At 41.9% G+C, this 22,915-nt stretch overlaps 2 protein-coding genes across 2 annotated transcripts in view; both read left to right on the forward strand.

Annotated features, from left to right (window-relative positions):
- The window catches only part of LOC135561160 (glutamate receptor ionotropic, delta-1-like), a 33,347-nt gene extending 19,532 nt beyond the window's left edge, over positions 1 to 13,815 (forward strand). Inside the window, exons 4-5 of the mRNA XM_065002295.1 lie at positions 6,334 to 6,500; positions 13,452 to 13,815. Coding sequence (XP_064858367.1) covers positions 6,334 to 6,500; positions 13,452 to 13,815 — 531 coding nt within the window. The remainder of the gene's footprint in view (positions 1 to 6,333; positions 6,501 to 13,451) is intronic.
- A 1,725-nt stretch (positions 13,816 to 15,540) lies between these two features.
- Positions 15,541 to 22,523, forward strand: LOC135561207 (glutamate receptor ionotropic, delta-1-like). The gene is made up of 2 exons (XM_065002431.1): positions 15,541 to 15,674; positions 18,721 to 22,523. Exons 1-2 carry the CDS (start codon positions 15,585 to 15,587, stop codon positions 19,150 to 19,152), a joined length of 522 nt encoding a protein of 173 aa, XP_064858503.1. The 5' UTR covers positions 15,541 to 15,584; the 3' UTR covers positions 19,153 to 22,523.
- Positions 22,524 to 22,915: the final 392 nt, after the last annotated feature.

A 22,915-nucleotide genomic window follows, 5' to 3' on the forward strand; every position in this document is an offset into this window, starting at 1 on the left:
ATGTGTGCCTCCTCTGGCAAAATCCATGCCATGACCATTTGTGTCTCAAAGAGCAACTGAATGTAATAAGAAACTTCTTCTTTTGAAAACAGCCTATGTGGCATTGATATGAGTCAGGAACATGTATTATACAAGCCATACCGTGGGGGGCTGGACCCAGTCAGGTCTTTGACAACAATATAACAAGCCATACCGTGGGGAGCTGGACCCAGTCAGGTCTTTCACCCGACAATATAACAAGCCATACCGTGGGGAGCTGGACCCAGTCAGGTCTTTCACCCGACAATATAACAAGCCATACCGTGGGGTGCAGGATCCAGTCAGGTCTTTGACCCGACAATATAACAAGCCATACCATGGGGTGCAGGATCCAGTCAGGTCTTTGACCCGACAATATAACAAGCCATACCGTGGGGAGCTGGACCCAGTCAGGTCTTTCCCCCGACAATATAACAAGCCATACCGTGGGGTGCAGGATCCAGTCAGGTCTTTGACCCGACAATATAACAAGCCATACCGTGGGGTGCAGGATCCAGTCAGGTCTTTCACCCGACAATATAACAAGCCATACCGTGGGGTGCAGGATCCAGTCAGGTCTTTGACCCGACAATATAACAAGCCATACCGTGGGGAGCTGGACCCAGTCAGGTCTTTCACCCGACAATATAACAAGCCATAAGGATCCAGTCAGGTCTTTGACCCGACAATATAACAAGCCATACCGTGGGGTGCTGGACCCAGTCAGGTCTTTGACCCGACAATATAACAAGCCATACCATGGGGTGCCGGACCCAGTCAGGTCTTTGACCCGACAATATAACGAGCCATACCGTGGGTTGCTGGACCCAGTCAGGTCTTTGACCCGACAATATAACAAGCCATACCATGGGGTGCCGGACCCAGTCAGGTCTTTGACCCGACAATATAACAAGCCATACCGTGGGGTGCTGGACCCAGTCAGGTCTTTGACACAACAATATAACAAGCCATACCGTGGGGTACTGGACCCAGTCAGGTCTTTGACAACAATATAACAAGCCATACCGTGGGGGGCTGGACCTAGTTAGGTCTTTGACAACAATATAACAAGCCATACCGTGGGGGGCTGGACCTAGTTAGGTCTTTGACAACAATATAACAAGCCATACCGTGGGGGGCTGGATCCAGTCAGGTCTTTGACACAACAATATAACAAGCCATACCGTGGGGTACTGGACCCAGTCAGGTCTTTGACAACAATATAACAAGCCATACCGTGGGGGGCTGGACCTAGTTAGGTCTTTGACAACAATATAACAAGCCATACCGTGGGGGGCTGGACCTAGTTAGGTTTTTGACAACAATATAACAAGCCATACCGTGGGGGGCTGGACCTAGTTAGGTCTTTGACAACAATATACCAAGCCATAGCGAGGGTTGCTGGGCCATCAGGCCTAACACATTCACCCTCTCTCCCGCTGAAAGATCAGTCACAAAATGTTGGTATCATTGTAATAGGTTGTAATCAAGCCCTGGTCTCCAGCATGGGAACTGAAGAGGACTACCTGGTGCGGTAGTCTCAGGGACTGTTGGACTACTCCATATCATCTCGGCTCTGACACACACATGCAAACGCAAGCTTTGCAGTTCCATCAATCCATCTAGATACCTCTCACACCCGACAGTAGTAACCTGCGTATCGTGAGAACCTTCATAAATCAGCAGGACATGTATAACATATTTATTGACACTTTATATTGTGTCCTGTAATACTTTGAAATGAGACACCTTCGGTCATAACACATCCATAAAGACTATATCGCGTGACACTGTACTTACTACAAAGTCAGACACCTTTTAGTCATTCGTAACACATTCTTAAATGCCTTATATCAAATGACCCTGTACTTACCATACAGTCAGACACCTTTAGTCATTCGTAACACATTCTTAAATGCCTTATATCAAATGATCCTGTACTTACCATAAAGTCAGACACCTTTGGTCATTCATAACACATTCATAAGTGCCTTATATCAAATGATCCTGTACTTACCATACAGTCAGACACCTTTGGTCATTCACAACACATTCATAAGTGCCTTATATATTAATGACCCTGTACTTACCATACAGTCAAAACACCTTTGGTCATTCATAAGACATAGATAAAGGCGTAATGATGTAAACACAAATGTATTAACTCTAAAGGAATTATCACTAACAGCTCAAATATATCAACATTAAAATCAAGTTTAAACCATGCATTTTCTTTGATGTATACATGTTTTAAAACAATACAAATACATTACGTTTCAATAAGTCTAGCGATGCAATTACATCAAACATTACACAGGTCTGTGAATAGTGTCGCTTGTCCCCTGAGCTGGCTGACAAATGGTTATTGCCTCATCTGCTTGCTGGAGGTACTGCATGTTGGCTCCAACCTTATAAGTAACAACAAATAAAGTTAGCAGATCTGTTAGCTAGCTAGCAATTGCTGTGAAGTCACAAAAATCCTTTTAAATAATGATTGAGGTAGCTATGTAATCTAACTCAACACTTATATAACTACTACAGAACAATTTAAATTACAATAAATAAAGTTTAACTTGCTTGTTTTTTCGCTGTCGAGTGGCACCACACATGGGCATTTGATTTGCATTCACACTGAAATAAAGGTAATGACACAAAAAATACAATCCCCAGACGTGGTATAAGCATTATCGTGAACACAGAAAATCCAAATAGGTTTTTCTATTAAAAAATGGGGTAAAACGAGAACAAAATGGGGGAAATCCAAAACCTGGAAAAACAAAACCGAGAAAACGGAATATGGGAACAAAACTGAATTCGGCAAAAAATACATACTGATTTTAAAGCGCCCTACCAACGTTGTTTGCTGTGCATGACTGCACTTTAGAGTGTGTGTCATCCTGCAGAACAACATGTTTGGGAAAATTGAGATCAGGTCCATTTATCGAATGGACCTGTAAAAATGCATACATTTTTACATATGGGTGGTCCTGGTAATCTAACCCACTATTCTGGTGTTGCAATGCTCTACCAAGATGCATGACAAGGTTATAAAAGCTTTGTGAAGCCTCAACTTAATATGATTTATAAAGCCTTTATTATGCGGTGCTTATGTCATATTTTACATAGTGGGTTATGTCACATTTGATATTGGTGGTTATGTAACAGGTATTCCACATTTATGAACCCTTTATAGAGCATGACATGTGGTTAGATTATTTGTAACACGTTTATGTAGTGCTTATGAAGGCATTATGAAGGCTTTATGAAGCCTTTATTAGCTGAGCATCATTTAAAGCTGACCGGAAAAAAATATATGTCACAGAATGTACTGTAGCAGTTTTTCTTGGGTTGTGTTTATTTCAAACCTGCCCACATGCCCGTGACTGGCAGCACCCAAGTAATTATCAATTCGGAGCGCAGCTGCACGAGACACGATCATAATGTGCATGGTCAATTTGGTTTGACATTCGATATCCCTATGGGGCTAATTAGGGACTGTCAGTAAATTACCTTTGCAAAGTATTCAGACGCCTCAACTTTTTCCACATTTTGTTAGGTTACAGCCTTATTCAAATATGTATTCAATTGTCCCCCCCCTCATCAATCTACACACAATACCCCCTAATGACAAAGCAAAAACTGGTTTTTAGAAATGTTTTCTCATTTATAAAAAATAAAAATATCAGAAATATCACATTTACATAAGTATTCAAAAACCTTTACTTAGTACTTTGTTGAAACCCCCAATGGCAGTAATTACAGCCTTGAGTCTTCTTGTGTACGCTGCTATAACCTGGCACACTTGTATTTGGGGAGTTTCTCCCCTTCTTCTCTGCAGATCCTCTCAAGCTCTGTCAGGTTGGATGGAGAGCGTTGCTGTACAGCGATTTTCAGGGCTCTCCAGAGATGTTCGATCAGGGTCAAGTCCGGGCTCTGACTGGGCCACTCAAGGACATTCAGAGACTTGTCCCGAAGCCACTCTTGCGTTGTCTTGGCTGTGTGCTTAGGGTCGTTGTCCTGGTTGAAGGTGAACCTTCGCCCCCAGTCTGAGGTCCTGCGCTCTGAAGCAGGTTTTCATCAAGGATTTCTCTGTACTTTTCTCCATAGATATTTGCCTCGATCCTGACTAGTCTCCTAGTCCCTGCCGCTGAAAAACACCCCCGCAGCATGATGCTGCCACCACCATGGGATGGTGCCAGGTTTCCTCCAGATGTGATGCTTGGCACTCTATGAAGAGTGTTGATGGTTCCAAACTTACTCCATTTAAGAATAATGGAGTTCACTGTGTTCTTAGGGACCTTCAATGCGGCAGAAATGTTTTCAAATCAAATCAAATTTCACCTTACAGTGAAATGCTTACTTACGAGCCCCTAACCAACCAACAATGCGGTTTAAAAAAAAGATGGACAAGAATAATAAATAAAAAAGTAACAAGTAATTAAAGAGCAGCAGTAAAATAACAATGGCGAGATTATATGCAGGGGCTAACGGTACGGGGGGTGCAAATAGTCTGGGTAGCCATTTGATTAGGTGTTCAGGAGTCTTATGGCTTGGGTGTAGAAGTTGTTTAGAAGCCTCTTGGACCTAAACTTGGTGCTCCGGTACCGCTTGCCGTGCGGTAGCAGAGCTAACAGTCTATGACTAGGGTGGCTGGAGTCTTTGACAATTTTTAGGGCCTTCCTCTGACACCGCCTGGTATAGAGGTCCTGGATGGCAGGAAGCTTGGCCCCAGTGATGTACTGGGCCGTTTGCACTACCCTCTGTAGTGCCCTTCCTCAGATCTGTGCCTCGATACCATTCTGTCTCGGAGCTCTACGGACAATTCCTTCGACCTCATGGCTTGGTTTTTGCTCTGACATGCACTGTCAACTGTGGGACCTTATATAGACAGGTGTGTGCCTTTCCAAATCATGTCCAATCATTTGAATCCACCCCAGGTGGACTCCTATCAAGTTGTAGAAACATCTCAATGGAAACAAGATGCACCTGAGCTCAATTTCGTGTCTCATAGCAAAGGGTCTGAATACTTATGTAAATGTAATATTTGATTTTCTAAAAACCTGTTTTGGCTTTGTCATCATGGGGTATTGTGTGCAGATTGCTGAGGATTTTTTTATTGAAACCATTTTAGAATGAGGCTGTAACAAAATGTGTAGAAAGTCAAGGGGTCTGAATACTTTCCGACTGCACTGTAGATGGGACAATATTTTCCAATGTCAATAGCTCCGTATTTCAATGAATTAAAAACCTCAAACCAACTATACATTTTAGAAATTAATGTACAAATATTTAAAGCATTTAATGAGACAACTAAAAGGTGTGCAACACATTGTGTAATTTATTGATGGTCCCTAACTAGCCCCACAGAGTATTCAACGTCAAACCAACTTTGCCACGGTCGCACATCGGCCGGCTGAAGCTAATTGGTGAAAGAAGATGGCTAGCTTGCTAGCTAGTCTAGGCTACTTGGGGCGGCAGGTAGCCTAGTGGTTAGAGCAATGGGCCAGTAACCGAAAGGTTGCTAGATCAAATCTCCGAGTTGAAAAGGTAAAAATCTGACATTCAGCTGCTGAACAAGACAGTTAACCCATTGTTCCTAGGCCATCATTGTAAATAAGAATTTGTTCTTAAATGACTTGCTTGGTAAAATAAAATACTTCCAAACAGAAGACCTGGTTACACTGTTTCAAGTTAACTAGAAGAGTGAGCGACTGTAACTGTGTACTGTTTTGGGAGAGTGAAAGTACAAATGCTTCCCACATTAGATCACACACACAAGAGACACCCACAACAAAGCACACCTCCAAAACCCAAATCTCGTTCTCAATCGCATTTCCTGGTTAGAAGAATTGAAACCGAGGCTAAATCAGGAAGTTCATCCCCCCCCACCACAGCGCAAGCGAACTGATGTTAGACAGGTCAATTGTTGAAAGGGGTGGAAAATGCGAATGCACCAGTTTTTACTGTACGTGATGACATTGCAAATTAACTAACATTTGACACTTGGCGAAAGCCAAAAATAGAGCCCTCTGAGCTAAAAGGTTTTTCTATCAAATGAGCAAATAGCTTAGTCTGCAATGAGACTCAAACTAGAAAAGACACCTTTACAGGAAATGTATTGAAGTATGTTTTCCACATGTTCATTAGAGTACAACACTTTCTTGGAGTTGGGATACTACAGTATAGTCACAACAATTCCCACCTGTAGGCCTTCTATTATCCTTTAGGTTCTACCATGGAAAACAATGATTGCATATAGGCAGAATGTATAGCATCTGGATCATTAACTGGGTCATGACTGTCATTCCTCTGCAGGCGAAGAAGGGCCCGTATGCCTTTCTATGGGACATGGCTGTGGTGGAGTACGCCGCACTGACGGACGATGACTGCACCATCACTGTCACAGGAAACAGCATGAGCAGCAAAGGCTACGGCATCGCCATGCAGCATGGGAGTCCATACAGAGACCTCTTCTCCCAGAAGTGAGCAATGCCACCAACATCTCTCCTCATCATACACCATCTACGCTGAGTATACCAAACATGACCAACATTCAAAACATTGAGTTGCACCCCCCCCCCCCTCAAACACCCCCTCCATTTAGCCCTCAGAACAGCCTCAATTCATCTGGGCATGGACTCTACGAGGTGTCGAAAGCGTTCGACAGGGATGCTTGCCCGTGTTGACTCCAAAGCTTCCCACTGTTGTGTCAAGGTGGCTGGATGTCCTTTGGGTGGTGGACCATTCGTTATGCAAGCGGGAAACTGTTGAGCATGAAAAACCCAGCCGCGTTATAATTTTTGACATAAACCCATACCCCGTACACCGTTCAAAGGTCCTTACATGTTTTTGTCTTGCCTATTCACCCTCTGAATGGTACAAATACATGATCCATGTCTCAATTGTCTCGATGCTTAAAAAATCCTTCTTTTAACCTGTCTCCTCCCCTTCATCTACCCTGTTGAAGTCGATTCAACAAGTGACATCAATAAGGGTTCATAGCTTTCACCTGGATTCACCTGGTCAGTCTATGTCATGGAAAGAGATGGTGTTCTTAACGTTTTGTATACTCAGTGTATATTGTAATGAACCTGGCATTGAGAAGCACAATTAAACTCTCCCCAAAGGGAACCTTCATTGGAGCAGCTGTGACTTGTCCGGCTTTGCGACCCTAGGGTTGCAAGTTCGAGTCTCGCCTCGGAACCCCGTGCTACTCCCTCGTTTCATTACAATATTTATGCATTATAGACATGCCATCATTTTATCAACAGCTCTATACAGTCTGTAATTCTCCTTCCTTCTCCCTCTCCTTTCATCCCACCATCCCTTCCTTCCATCACCTTGAGGAAATATCCTAAGTCTAAGTGCATATGGTTTAACGCGCACATCCTTTGATTCCTAATGACTTTCTCTGCTTCATAAAAGCCATAAACATAATCACTGATGGTTGACGGTGCCTGAGGGAATTGAGCGCCGTAATTGGCAGAGAGGTCATTCAGTGGTTATAATCAGCCATTTTAGGAGGAATTTGACGAGGGAAATCGAAGGCCCACGAACATAGTGTTTTTATAAAGTCACTTGGTAGTAAAAACATAAGTGAAAATGCTCTTTATAAAGGTCAGGAGTTACCGTAGTTTAAAGACTCATTCACAGAGGCTTAATGCATGATTGTAAATGCCCTTGTCTGTATGTTATATATACACATGTACACTGAACCAAAACATAAACACAACATGCAACAATTTCAAAGATTTGAGTTACAGTTCATAGAAGGAAATCAGTCAATTGAAATAAATTCATTAGGCCTTAATCTATGGATTATCTTGTCAAATGAGAAATGCTCACTAACAGGGATGTGAACAAATTTATAGACAACATTTTTGAGAAATAAACTTTTTGTCCATATGGAACATTTCTGGGATCTTTTATTTCAGCTCATGAAACATGGGACCAACACTTTACATGTTGTGTTTATATTTTTGTTCAGTATATTTACATTTCCCCTTTCAATTATATATTATCATTATGCATCTGGAAAGTATTCAGACCCATTCACTTTTTCCACATTTTGTTACGTTACAGCGTTATTCTAAAATTGATTAAACTGTTTTTTCCCCCTCATTAATCTACACACAATACCCCATAATGACAAAAAAAAAACTGGTTTATATAATTTTTGGCTATTTTTTTATTATTTTTAAACCCACTGAAATATGACATTTACATAATTATTCAGAACCTTTACTCAGTACTTTGTTGAAGCACTTATGGCAGAGATTACAGCCTCGAGTCTTCTCTGGTATGACGCTACAAGCTTGGCACACCTGTATTTGGGGAGTTTCTCCCATTCCTCTCAAGCTCAGTCATCTTGGATGGAGCATAGCTGCACAGCTTTTTCAGGTCTCTCTAGAGATTTTCAATCGGGTTCAAATCTGGGCTCTGGCTGGACCACTCAAGGACATTCAGAGAATTGTCCCGAAGCCACTCCTGCATAGTCTTGTCTGTGTGCTTAGGGTTGTTCTCCTGTTGGAAGGTGAACCTTCGCCCCAGTCTGAGCTCCTGAGCGCTTTGGAGCAGGTTTTCATCAAGGATCTCTCTGTTCTTTGCTTCGTTCATCTTTCCCTCGATTCTGACTAGTCTCCTAGTCCCTGCCGCTGAAAAACATCCCCACAGCATGATGCTGCCACCACCATGCTTAACCGCAGGGATTGTGCCAGGTTTCCTCCAGACGTGACACTTGGCATTTAGGCTAATCTTGGGTTCAATCTTGGTTTCATCAGACCAGAGAATCTTGTTTCTCATGGTCTGAGAGTCGTTTAGGTGCCTTTTGGAAAACTCCAAGCGGGCTATCCTGTGCCTTTTACTGAGGAGTGGCTTCCGTCTGGCCACTACTATAATGGCCTGATTGGTGGAGTGCTGCAGAGATGGTTGTCTTTCTGGAAGGTTCTCCCATCTCCACAGAGGAACTCTGGAGCTCTGGAGCTCACCTGCTTGACTAAGGCCCTTCTTCCCCGATTGCTCAGTTTGGCCGGGCGGCCAGCTCTAGGAAGAGTTTTGTTGGTTCCAAACGTCTTCCATTTAAGAATGATGGAGACCACTGTGTTCTTGGGGACCTTCAATACTGCAGATATTTTTTGGTACCCTTCCCCAAATCTATGCCTCGACACAATCCTGTCACGGAGCTCGGCAGACAATTCCTCTGACATCATGGCTTGGTCTGTGCTCTGATATGCACTGTCAACTGTGGAACCTTATATAGATAGGTGTGTTCCTTTATAAAAAATCATGTCCAATAAATGTAATTTACGACAGGTAGACTCCAATGATGTTGTAGAAACATCAAGGATGATCAATGCAAATAGGATGCACCTGAGCTCAATTTCAGTTTTTTTTTATTTTAATAAATGTAAAAAAAATTGTTTAAAAACCTGTTTTCACTTTGTCTTTATGGGATATTGTGTGTAGATTAATGAGAATTAGGCTGTAAGGTAACATAATGTGGAAAAATGTAAGGGGTCTGAATACTTTCCGAATGCACTGTATTTTAGCACAGTTAGAATGGGTTTGTATAATGCTTTTAGTTTGGATTACTCATCACTAAACCACCCTTGAGGAGCTACTTGTTGTATTTGAATTACAGAGTAGGGGATCACTGCAACATGTGTTTGCAGGCTCTTGACTCTGTGTGCCATGCAGCTCTTCGTTTTGTCACCAATCAGAGACATCTAACTCAACATTGTGATCTCTACACTGCTGTTGGATTTACACCACCAGCAACAGGCAGGCTCAAACACTGGTATATTCTTATTTAAAAGGCCATTTTAGGAAAACTGACATCTTATCTATCGTCTCTTCTAGCACAAAATGAAAACACATATAAGCTCAGATCTCAATCGTGTTTTATGCTAAGAGTCCCGAAAGCTAGAACAGAGCATCGAAAGGACTTTCCATTACTCATTTCCTTGGTCTTGGAATTCCCTCCAAGCCAACCTAAAACTCCAGGACCTGGTGTCCCTGGAGGAGTTCAAAGGACAAATTGGTTAACAGTTTGTTGAGACATGTAGTTCTTCCTAGTATTCACTAGTTCGTGTTGCCTTATGTAAGGAAGCATGTTGTGTTACTTCACACACACACAGACACCACACACATGCCTGCATGCCGCACACACATTATTTGCTGTTGTACTTTTGCTGTTGTATTTGTGCTGTTGCCAGTTTCTTCTATCTGTGGTGTCCGTCTTGTCTTACGTTTTATCCCAGCCCCCGCCCCCACAGGAGGCCTTTTGTCTCTTGCCAGGCCATCATTGTAAATAAGAATATGTTCTAATAGACCAGCCTGCTTAAATAAAGGTTCAATCAAAAAATGATATTTGTTTTGCTACATCAGCACAGGTTGCAATCAATAAATACGTTGCATGTTCCAGCTGAGTTGGTTCATGAAATCAACCTATTATGAATTCATAACAAGCGTTGGTTTGGATTAAAGAATAATCCATTCAGCATGATTCTGCTAATTACTTCCATGAAAAAAGGCTCGCAATGGATAGTTGAATAGCTAAATACTGTACTTGGGCATTGACGTCAACGTTTCACAACGTTTGAAAGTCTTTGGTCATTAGTTGCAGGACACTGATTGGGTAAATCTGTCCATAATCACATGTAAGCTACAGGACTGTTTCGCTTGCACAGACTGGAATATGTTCCGGGGATTCATCCGATAACATTGAGGAGCTTACTACATCAGTCACCGGCATCATCAATAAGTGCATCGACGACATTGGCCCTACGGTGACTGTCCATACAGATCCCAAACCAGAAGCCATAGATTACAGGCAACATCTGCACTGAGCTAAAGGCTAGAGCTGCCGCTTTCAAGGAGCGGGACACTACCAGGATGCGTACTCAGAGCATGCGCTGACCAGCTAGCAAGTGCCTTCACTGACATTTTCAAACTCTCCCTGACCCAGTCAGTAATACCTACATGTTTCAAGCAGACCACCATAGACCTTGGGCCCAAGAACACCAAGATAACCTGTCTAAATGACTATTGCCTTGTAGCACTCACATCTGTAGCCATGACGTGCTTTGAAAGGCTGGTCCTGGCTCACATCAACACCATCATTCCAGACACCCTGGACCCTCTCCAATTCACATACCGCCCCAACAGATACAGAGATGCTGCCATCTCTATTGCACTCCACACTTCCCTCGCCCACCTGGACAAGAGGAATTCTTATGTGAGAATGCTGTTCATTGACTATAGCTCAGTTTTCAACATCATTGTGCCCTCCATGCGTAGACCCCCATCCACATCAACAGGGCTGTGGTGGAGCGGGTAGAGAGCTTCAAGTTCCTCCTTGTCCACATCTCTAAGAAATGATCATGGACCACACACACACACCAACACAGTCGCGAAGAAGGCACGACAACACAGCTTCCCCCTCAGGAGGCTGAAAAGATTTGGCACAGGCCCTCAGATCCTCAAAAATATTCTACAGCTGCACCTTTGAGAACATCTGGAATGGCTGCATCGCCGCTTGTTATGGCAACTGCTTTGCATCCGACCACACAGCGCTACAGAGGGTAGTGCGTAAGTCCCAGTATACCATTGGTCTGAGCTCCCTGTCATCCAGGACCTCAACACCAGGAAGTGTCAGAGGGAGGCCCTAAAAATGGTCAAATACTCCAGTGACACGGCAAGTGGTACCGATGAACCAAGTCTGGGACCAACAGGACCCTGAACAGCTTCGACCCACAAGCCATTATGACTGCTACTGTAAATAGTTAACCAATAGCTACCCAGACTGTGCATTCACCCTTTTTGACTCATCACATATGTTGCGGCTCCTGTTTATTATCTATCCTGTTACCTAGTTACTTTATCCCTACCTATATGTACATGTCTACCTCAATTACCTCGTACCCCCGCACATCAACTTGCTAGTGGTACCTTGTGTATATAGCCAATTTATCTTTACTCATTGTGTATTTATTTCTTGTGTTATTATTATTATTGTTCTATTATAGTTTGTTTTTTCTTTCTTTTCTCTCTATATTGTTGGGAAGCACCCATAAGTAAGCATTTCACTGTTAGTCTACACCTCTTGGTTACGAAGCATGTGACAAATACAACGTGATTTGACCAATTAGGACTGTGTAATAATATTTGCCAAGGATTTACCCAAAATGAATCCCAAAATCACTGTCTTAATCAAACAACCAAAACATCTTGTTTGGATTATTCTCAGTTATAAAAGCTCCAAAGCATCCATGAAAACAACCCAAAATGTTTTGTCACACTATCTTTTAGATAAGAAATCTAACTCTCTTCAACGCAGTGAAAATAAACAGCAATGAGTGCCATCCCAACTCCACAACCAGAATGAACTACCGTTCTAGTGACTTAAACACAGGTCTTAGGATAGGAACAGTGATCGTTCTACAAAGCAGAACCAGTTTCAACCAGGTTTGATCTGGGGCTCTTGGAGGCCACACGCCCACACCTTCGATAAGTCACCAAATCCTCTCCTCTCTTCCGAGGTGTGCTACGTCAGGGCCCTTCGGAGTGCACACTCAGTACGCAGGGCCACAGCAAGTGAAGAGCTGGGTCAGAGCGTAAGGGATGAGGTCCCTCCGTGGAAGAGCCTCAATAATGCCTATCCCTACGACACTGAACTGAACACGATCTCTCTATCTACGCTCATGACGGCCTGGATGAATATCCGTCTGGAAAATTCAGGGCTAAGAGTGGGGGTGGTGGGGGTGTGATGTGCTTCGAGGACAGCTGGGAGGCTGCTCAGGGGGTAATAACAGGCTGAACCAGAATGTCATCTCGTCTACAGAGACGGATTCCTCTTACTTGCCACCGTCCCCCTTCCCATCATCATAATCCATTTCCCTCTCTCCTTCCCTCTCTCCGCACCCTCGTCTATCCATAACCGTACAAATTCGCCATGGGCTCCTTTTAATCTCAGAAATTGCTGTGGCGGTAGTGTTTGCCCACAGGAGCGGTTCTCTGATAATGGTCTTGTCCTCTTTGCCACGGCTATTTTTCTTTTAATTAAGCAGTTCTTCCCTCTGTTTTACTTTGGATTTCGTTTGTGGCAATGAAGGAATAGTAAAGCTGACATTTAATGAAGTTTACTGTCGGGTTTAATTCATTGAGCAGGCACAATTCAAACAAATCACACTTAAAATGCCGTGCTGTGGGAATTGTCACAAATGAATGCAGTCATCTACAGAAGATAAAAGCAGGTCTATTTTTCATTCTTCCTTTAGTGCCATGATAGCATATGAGTAGTAGATATGCAACTCGGGTCCTAGTCCTTAGTCTCAATTCTTTGCGTAACAGCCTTAACTTAATACAACAGCCTGTTTTGAGCAAAGCAGAGGAAGCATATGTCTCTTACACCCAGATATTTCCCCTCCTTGCAGGATCCTGGAGCTGCAGGAAAAAGGAGACCTGGACATCCTGAAGCAGAAGTGGTGGCCGCGTACGGGCCGCTGTGACCTCAACAGCCACTCCAACGCCACGCCCGACGGGAGGTCCCTGAAGCTGCACAGCTTTGCCGGTGTCTTCTGTGTCCTGGCCGCCGGACTGCTGCTGGCCTGCCTGGTTGCCGGCCTGGAGATGTGGTGGAACAGCAACCGCTGCGGGCAAGAGCAGCCCAAAGAGGTGACCGAGCACAGAGCCCGGAGGACAGGGCAGCAGGGGGAGGACACTGCCACACTCTACTTTAAGGATCCAGCCGCAGACCACAGTCCCGATTTAGTTGAGCTCCAGTACACGCAGTTATAGATTGTGCTCTGATTGAAATCAAATTTGGTCCCTCTAATCTATCCCCCCTCTTCTCTGAAACCAAATCCATCTGTTTTTGTATGGCATACGTACCTCACACAGCTCACAGATAAAGACGGATCCCCCTTATCATTTTCTTACTAATATATTTCCATCTTGATTATTGATATTTTTTGGAAACTCTTCGAATTTGATCATCGCTGTATGTTAATCACATCATCGGTGTATGTTAATCACATCATCGGTGTATGTTAATCACACATCATCGGTGTATGTTAATCACACATCATCGGTGTATGTTAATCACATCATCGCTGTATGTTAATCACACATCATCGGTGTATGTTAATCACATCATCGCTGTATGTTAATCACACATCATCGGTGTATGTTAATCACATCATCGCTGTATGTTAATCACACATCATCGGTGTATGTTAATCACATCATCGCTGTATGTTAATCACACATCATCGGTGTATGTTAATCACATCATCGCTGTATGTTAATCACACATCATCGGTGTATGTTAATCACACATCATCACTGTATGTTAATCACACATCATCGGTGTATGTTAATCACACATCATCGGTGTATGTTAATCACACATCATCGGTGTATGTTAATCACACATCATCGGTGTATGTTAATCATAAACCCTTAAGCTGCCTTTAGGATAACAAACTGCCCAACCAATATGTTTTTTTTGTTGAGATAAGCTATTCCTGCATTTTTCACAAGTCTCTTACTAATATGTCAGAACAACTGATTTCAGGCAGTGATGAGCATCAGTCCCCAGCAAATTTTCCAGTCACATACTTTGTATTGAATTATTGTTAAAACCTTTCTCACTCAGACAAAGTTTTTCCATTTTCAATTCAGCAAGATTCTCTGTAGGGATATTAACTAACTATATCCAGATTAAATGCATAGAAATAGAATGAAAAGAACAGACAAATCACTGACTTGAAAGGTTATACCCATTCAGTTAATTCAATTTCTATGCAATTAATCCTATCCGATAGGTGAAATCGAGATATATAAGTTTTGAAAAACTCCTCCCAGAGGATTACACTTTCAAAGGGAGATTTGAACACCTTTTTAAATGTCTTATTTCAGAGTAGATCCACGTATCTATTTGATTCATGTCAATGTGAATCAGCCAAATATGAAATATGACATTTCTGAGAAAACGTCAGTATCGAGTTTGTTTTAAGCTCCCTGTGACATTAGTGTTCCTGAAAAACCCATTGATTACCAACACAGTTCCTTACCCTGAATTGTGAACACATTTACACTGCCTACCACAGAGAACCATTTTAATTGATTCTCGTAAGACTTTCCCCTGCTAAGTGCCTGCTAAACTGATTGACACCGATTACACCTTTATACCTCATTGCCAGTTCACGTTAAGCCTTTCGTATTAGTTTAATCCACTCAAGTTACTGCGATGGTGTGAACATGTCTAACGAGGCCTCTCACATGAGAGAGTTACTCTCCCCTTGCATGTGACATGGGACAGGTTAAGGCTTGACATGGATCCGTAAACTAAAGTGTGAGCAGAAACAGGATGTTTGCACAGCAATAAGAGCCACTACATCTGTCCAACCCAGTCCATAATCCCTAGTAAATTCCCTGTGTGACGTCTTATTGCAATTATATGTCAATGTGGACATCCATACGTTTTTATTCTTGACTGTTCTATGATCTCGTGCAGGTTACTAAGGATTACAGACTGGCAAGGGTTTCTGGTCCATTGACATATAATGACATTACCACTGCTTCACCGGAAGGGAGGAAGGACATTTGGACAGAGAGAGAAAGAGACTGGGATGAAGCAGAAGCTATTGACACAGGTCAGAATAGAGCTCCTAAGATCTGATTTGTGCTGCTGCATTAAAGAGGCACTCTGATCTCTCCGATTGGGTATGGGGGGGGGCATCTTGATCTAAAACTCCACAACACCATCTCATCTCTGGCAATCTTTTATTCTCTGATTGTTGTTCTGTTTCTTCCCCATTTTTGGTTAGTTGCTTTTGTGGTGGGTGGATGCGTGCATGACCAAGGGCTTGTCTCTCACCCTCACGTAGAAACATTGTACGGGGGGGAATAAGAGGAAGTTAATTCAACGGCATTTTCTATGAACTACCTCACTATGATGCTTTGTGAAGGTATTTATTATGCCTTTTACAGACATTGTTATAACACATGTTATACGCAGTTACATAACTCTAAGTGGGTTCGTCCAGTCTGACGAAGGTGGTGTACAGAACGTGGTACAGGGATGAGCCACGATACAGGAAGTATGCACAGTGATCATAGTCTTATGCATACGGAGGCCACTTTGAAAACAGCTTACTCGAGTCCTAGATAAATCCTTCGATCAAGTGTCAGGCCACCATGGGTGGATAGAGTGGTTTTCTAGTTTGATGTTTTATGAATTGTTTTTGCATTACGAAAGCTTTCACTCTGCAGAGCATGTTGTTATTTCCCCTCAACATAAATCAACACACTCTTATTAAAACACTGGTGCAGGGGTTTGATTTTAGGCGGTTAATTTGTTTTCGGCGTGCTGCCAATGCGACAAGATTAGAAACGTATTTTAATGCGGCGCCAGTCTGCTAAAACAATAGCCGTGGCTGAGATGTTTTAATTCGCTTTAAGAGTTTTTTTTTTTATGATACAGAGTTGATACCGTCGTAAATTCATTCCCACAATCAATGTCTCGGTTGATGAAGTCTTCAGAACATATGGAATCAAGATTACATTTGCACATTCCGGAAGGCTCGAGCTGATATGGGAAGCACTGAGGAAACACAGTTGTTTGTCTGTAACTTGACATTGATGAAGGCCGTCATTGTGAATAAGAATTTGTTCTTAATTGACTTGCCTAGTTAAATAAATGTTCAATTAAAAGAAATGTAAAAAAATATATATACATCGGTCGATCAAGATTGACTAAATGGCTTAGCATTTAGGACCTCCTCTGTGCTGTGTTATGATGGCATAATGTGCTTATGACAGGCAGTTGATATTGACAAGAGGAAGAGTACATTTGATGTGGCACTGATCCCATTGAAAGGTCATGGCTTCTGATGGTCAAATGACTAACACACACAGTGTGTCATTACGAGAGGAGTCAGTTGATTTCCAGGTATTTCTGTACCTAGAATAAAATGGCAAATCATCATCGGTCTTCGTAGAAACACATTTCTGATAACGTCTTCCATTCCAAAACATGTCTTATTTTCATTGGTTGGGATTTGTGCTACACATATAGAACCTTAACCTTTGCAGTTTGTTGTGTTGTATATGTACTGCACATAAGGATCAACTTGGATTTTGTCTCCATATTCAGTTTTTTTTACTAATATCATCGCTGAGTCAGACCATGACTGGAGCCAAGTTATGCCTGCCTCCAAAGTAGCCATTTGCAATAGTCTAGTGTAGCCTCCAAGTGCTAGGACACGTCTCCTGATTGGCTAGTGATACCTGCTACCCTGAAGTATGTTTTGTCCTCTACCTTTCAATGTCCCAATGTAGCATTTTTTTGTCAGCCAAGGACCTGAAATGTCAATTAGCTTATAACACGTATGCATAACTACAGTCATCCAAAGACACATACATCTGTCAGCCTCAGCAGCTCAGATGTATTAAATATAGTGATCTGATATCAGATCGATTCACCTGGCCAACATCAGTAAGTCATTGATTGAGAGGTAGTGCTGAGCGATCAACCAAAATGTTGGTTATTTTTCATTTTTTAAATAACTAATTGGCCGAAGTCAGTTTAATTATTTGAATTCCATTTCATTTTTTTGTGCTCAGTTTCTGTAGAGATAAATCAGATCAAGATCGAACTGTGCGATGTAGTAGGGAGTTGTAGTTTCCAATAGGCCAATATTCTTCGTAGTTTAGCGCAGAACACCTGGTAATTAACTACAATGATCATAATACATTGCGCACCCGTTTACTTGTCCGGTCTGTGTGGAGCAGACACAGAGACCTCTTTGATGGAGAGAAGAGAGAAGGTGCGAGAGGGATAGAGAGCAGTTGCTTTGCGAGGTATCTCTACCTGAAAATACAAGATCTAAGTGAGTGATAGTTGGTATTCAGCAGTCATAAAAGTATGCCTTATTTACTTTGCAAAACTACTAAAATAGTGATTTTGTCAGACAGGCAGCAGATCTATAGAGATTAGATGATGACTTGGAATGAAATACAGTCATCAAATAAAACAAATATTTTATTAAAGTAATGTGAATAAATTATGGTTGTAATGGGCACATAGTGCGTTTAATATATAACAATTTTAATTATTTTTTAAAAACCGAAGACGGGTGATAATTTTTTAATAACAAAATCGAAATTGAACCAACCTCAAAAAGCACTAATCGCTCAGCACTATTGAGAGGTAGAACGGACACTGTAAAAGCCCATATGTGGCCATCTAAACAGGACACCAATACATTATCTCAACTTTACTTCAATATAATGTAGCATCAGCAATGAAGCCTAAGGTTACATGGTGCCCCAGATCAGTCAGTAGAGGTTAGGATGTAGCTTGGCTCCAGCATTGGTGTCGTCTGTCAAAGATTTGACACCTCTTACTAAACATCAAACTGTCTATGTCCACTGGCCAAGTTTGATTTCAAGGTGCACATTCTATACACCTGTAATTGAGTCACCTCAATTCCAATTGGGCACTTAAAACAGACATTACTCAATCAGCATGTTGAGTGAAACACTCAGAGGCTTGGGAAACAAACCACCTCAAAAAAGCTAAGGAAGAGGAGAGGGAACCTAAATGCATGGAGCTGGTGAAAAGCCTGAGAATCCCATGGAGAACAGCCCATCTCAGCCTCTGTGTCCCTTCCTCCCCCTCTCTCTTTCACCCTCTAGGACAAGGAGGTGAATCTGGAACAGGTGCATCGGCGTATGAACAGTCTTATGGACGAGGACATGGCACACAAGCAGATCCCTGGCCCGTCTATCGAGATCTCTGCGCTGGACATCGACAGCATGCAGCCCAGCCGGCAGCTGGAGTCTGTGCGGGACTACCCGGGCAGGGGCCTGTCTGTGAGCACCTATCTCCCGGGGGAGGGCCATGGGGTGGGCCTGGGTCGGACACTAGCTCAGGGCCCTGGCAGCACACTCCCCCACCACCCCCCCAGCAGCTCCACCATCCCCTCCATTCAGTGCAAACACAGAGCTCCCAACGGGGGTCTGTTCCGACTGAGTCCCGCCAAGATACCCATGCCAATGTCATACCAGGGAGTTCCCGGAGGACCCATCCCAGAAGCCATTGAACCCACCCACAGTACATCCATCTGATGGTGCCTCAACGTCACATCTCCTACCCCTCACCTGATTTTTGTGGGGTATTATTTGTGGGGGGGGGAATAAATAAATAAAAAAATTGGGAAAGTGTGCAAACAAGAGAAATAAGAGATTTTTATTACCTGTTGAACAACCGACATCAAAGGAAAAGCAAATTTTTTTGTATATATTTGTAAATACTGAGAGAACGAAGTGAAGTTAAAGTGTATTTTGAATATTCTCAATTTTTCAAGTTGAGTTATAAAAAAACTAAATAAGATGAAAAAAAAAAGTAAAAAAAATGACTGTTTGAATGGCTTTGTAAATTTTGTTCTATATGAATAATGACGCAAATTCATTGTGATTGTTTTCTAAGTGCCGAAAAATGTCTCTCCACAGTTCATTCTTAGATTACCATTCACCATAGGACATAATGTTGAACTCCAACTGTTATGCACCTCTTTAACAACCTTATACTTCAGTATCAGATAAGAATATTCCAAATAGATGGAATCATTTTGTTTGTAAGACATATATACATTTTTCAAGTTTTTTTTCCTTCTTTTTCTAACTTAAAGTCTTGGTGAATCATTGTTTAAGGCTGAAACTGAAGTAAACATGGTTTCTCATGAGTTCTACAGATTTATGAAATGGATGGTACTTCATTAAGTTCAATTTCAGCCCTATGTTGTAAAAGACAGAGGGAGATACAGTCCCAGTCAGTCCCCAACAGCAAAGAAAGGCAGTCCTAGTGGTACTAGTGCCGTGTACAGCATAACATCAGCCACGCTAAGGGAATGTTCAAAAGGAATCTGACATAAATCATGATTGAATCGTGCCCCTTCCAGTGTATGCTACATGTTTCCTTGATTGCGTGGGAGGGATGTTTAAAACAAAACTTTTATTTTTACATTTAACAAAAAAAAGGCTCATTTTAGGAAAAAATATATGTATTCATTTCGTACTTAAGGATTTATTGTTGAAAAGCTGTATACCGGTTCTCCTTTCAGAGCAGTGGAGTCTTTGGAACTGCAGAGGGAGAAAAGTAGATATATAATATCTCATATTTATCATTTGTAATAGAGCAATTATCACCAAGGAAGATGGAAGATAAAAGAGTGATATCAAAATCATGAACTATTAGTGTTGGTAATAGCAGTTCAGGTGGCATATCCTAATGTCTAAATTCTGATGGAGCTCTGTTCATAAAACAAACAGAATTTCCCCATCAATTAACCTGGGCACATTGCAGAGCAGCAGTTTATGTCACATTTCCAACTGAAGATGAACTGCAAAACTTTACCAAGACTTTCATAAGTGCAATTAAAATGCAATTATGTCCTGCAGTATACTTTTTGTTTCTGTTTATTTCCTTTAGCCTGTCATTCTGGAAAACTCATTGCTAGGAAGTGAGATAGTGAATGTCAATCTCAGTGGTTATATTGTGTTGTCGTTCGTCACATCCTATATGCACAATACAACGTGTACCAGGAGTACTGATAGGTGATCTATACTCATACTGTTAAAAAGGTTTTCATTTACCGGATTGTCCGTACCTCTTGGAAAATGTAACTAATTTCCCTGCAGAGCCATTGAGGGAAAGCAAAGAACGATAATTAAGTGATGTCATGAGAATAAACAGAACTACCATACCTCAAAGTGAGAGAATCATGTTTCGCATCACCCGTTCTCCGCTCATGCTTCTCGAACAAAATTGGCGAGGTTGTAAAGCCTGTATATTTTGTACAAGTACAAGTACTTACTAATGTGAACCAAAGTGATCTCATTTTACACTGTGTTCTGCATACAACCTGTGGCTCTGATCAGCTAGCTAACAGTGGTGAAAAGGAAGTCCCACGTTACTGTACTGTAAGGGTTTAGTGTGTTTCACTGCCTTACTGTATACCCCCCCCCCGGTTACTGTATCAATGGCCACACCACAATATTAAAGAAAATATTATAGAAAGCTATCATACCATATAGTCTGTAAAAGTACATCTAAGGGAGACTCTTATTTTATTTATGAATATGCTGCTTGGAGTTTCTTAATCTTTAATAAAGAAATATGGTTTACATATGTTTGTTTCTATGATTCACGGGCATGTGATGATAGATAACCCGTACAGTACATTTGCATGTGCCAGTATTATAAACCATTTGTCCTATATTCATTTATTTTTAAACATTATGAAAACATTAACATTTTATTTTGATCTTTGAAAACCAATTCTAGTACTAACTGACATCATAGAAGTCATGTCTGCCTTGCTTTATTTGCTTTAATGCTCTCGCTATGATATAAATGAAAATCATCCCTTTGAGGTGGTGCTCTGTTAACTGGCCAACATGAAGGAAATGATTCCAACAGATAGCTGAGGATGACAGAATAGACCAATCAACAAGTTCTCTTCATCACAACAGGGCCTTTTACTTACGCCTAGGGCTGTTGCGGTGACCCTATTACCGCCACACCGGCGGTCACAAGTCATGAAGGCAGTCAAATTCCACAGGCTTCTCCAAGCTCTGATGCTGCTGATGGTCATTAGTAGCCTATCAAACTTGCTAACTGCCTGGTACTCAGCACTCTATTGTTCCTCTAATCACTCTGACATCAATGCAAATGTGTTTGAAAATCTAATCAAACACTTCATGAGAGCCCATGATGGCTGCTAATAAAAGAGGAGGATCCCATCGGCTTTCTATAGGCTAGGCCTACTATATTTATTTCTCAACATTCCTAATATTAAGCACATTGCTTATATTTACAACAGGAGTATAGCCTACCTGGCTGGCATGAAAATAAACCACGAGGAAAAACGTCCTCCATTCGCTATTTAAGTGCATAGATGATGTATTCTTTCCGCTGCCCCTGTTTTGATACAGGTGCATGATAATGGTCCATTTAATCAAAACAAATGTCACACGTATATGATTCAGTATATGTAAAGATTAAATAAAAATAGTCTGATGGGTGACAATATTAGCCTATCAGTTGAGAATGATATATTATCACTTGTGAATGATGCCCAGCATTTTTTTGCGACCTTTTTCTAATCGCACACCTCATGTAGCCTAGCCCACGGGCCTATATGTTTTAATAAGGTTTGTATCACAACTAAAGTGGCCAAATAACTTCTTAAAATTAAGCACATTAATCCTCTTTCCAAGAGATGTAGAGCCTACTGGCCTATAAGCAGCGCATGAATTTCATGTTTGGGGAAGACCATTTTCACCATAGAAATGCACCTTCAGAATAAAAGCAGTACATGCATATTTGCATTTGCGGTCACTTTTGATAATGGTGTTCTCTGCTGTTGGGTTCTGAGAATATGAATATTGAGTGCAGGGAAGTGATCACATGTGGCAGGAATTGATAAGGGGAGAGAGCCATGAACAAGTGATGAAGGGGGGGGGGGGGGGGGGGTCGAGGTCAGGTCAGGTGACGTTAAGGGAGAAATAAAAGTTTATGGCCCGTATCACTTAGTGTCCTGCCTAGCAGTAAAGACACAATGTTTGTACAGATGTGTAGGAGGAGACTCAGCCTAGGAGGAAGGATTAAATATCAGTGCTTGTATGAAAATGTTTTTGTCTAATGCAGCTGTATTGACATTCTGGGAAGAATAAACTTGGTTAACCTTTCATACTGTCCATTGAGTTTTTTACTCAGAGAATTAGAAGCTAACAGTTGGCGCTGCGAGCAGGGTTCGCCACAATTTGTAGTCCAACCAGAGAGTCCAGATGAGTGGAGCAGGAGCTAGCAACATACAAGGTAGGCACA

This window comes from Oncorhynchus nerka, linkage group LG16 (assembly GCF_034236695.1).
Source record: "Oncorhynchus nerka isolate Pitt River linkage group LG16, Oner_Uvic_2.0, whole genome shotgun sequence".
Classification (NCBI taxonomy): Eukaryota; Metazoa; Chordata; class Actinopteri; order Salmoniformes; family Salmonidae; genus Oncorhynchus; species Oncorhynchus nerka.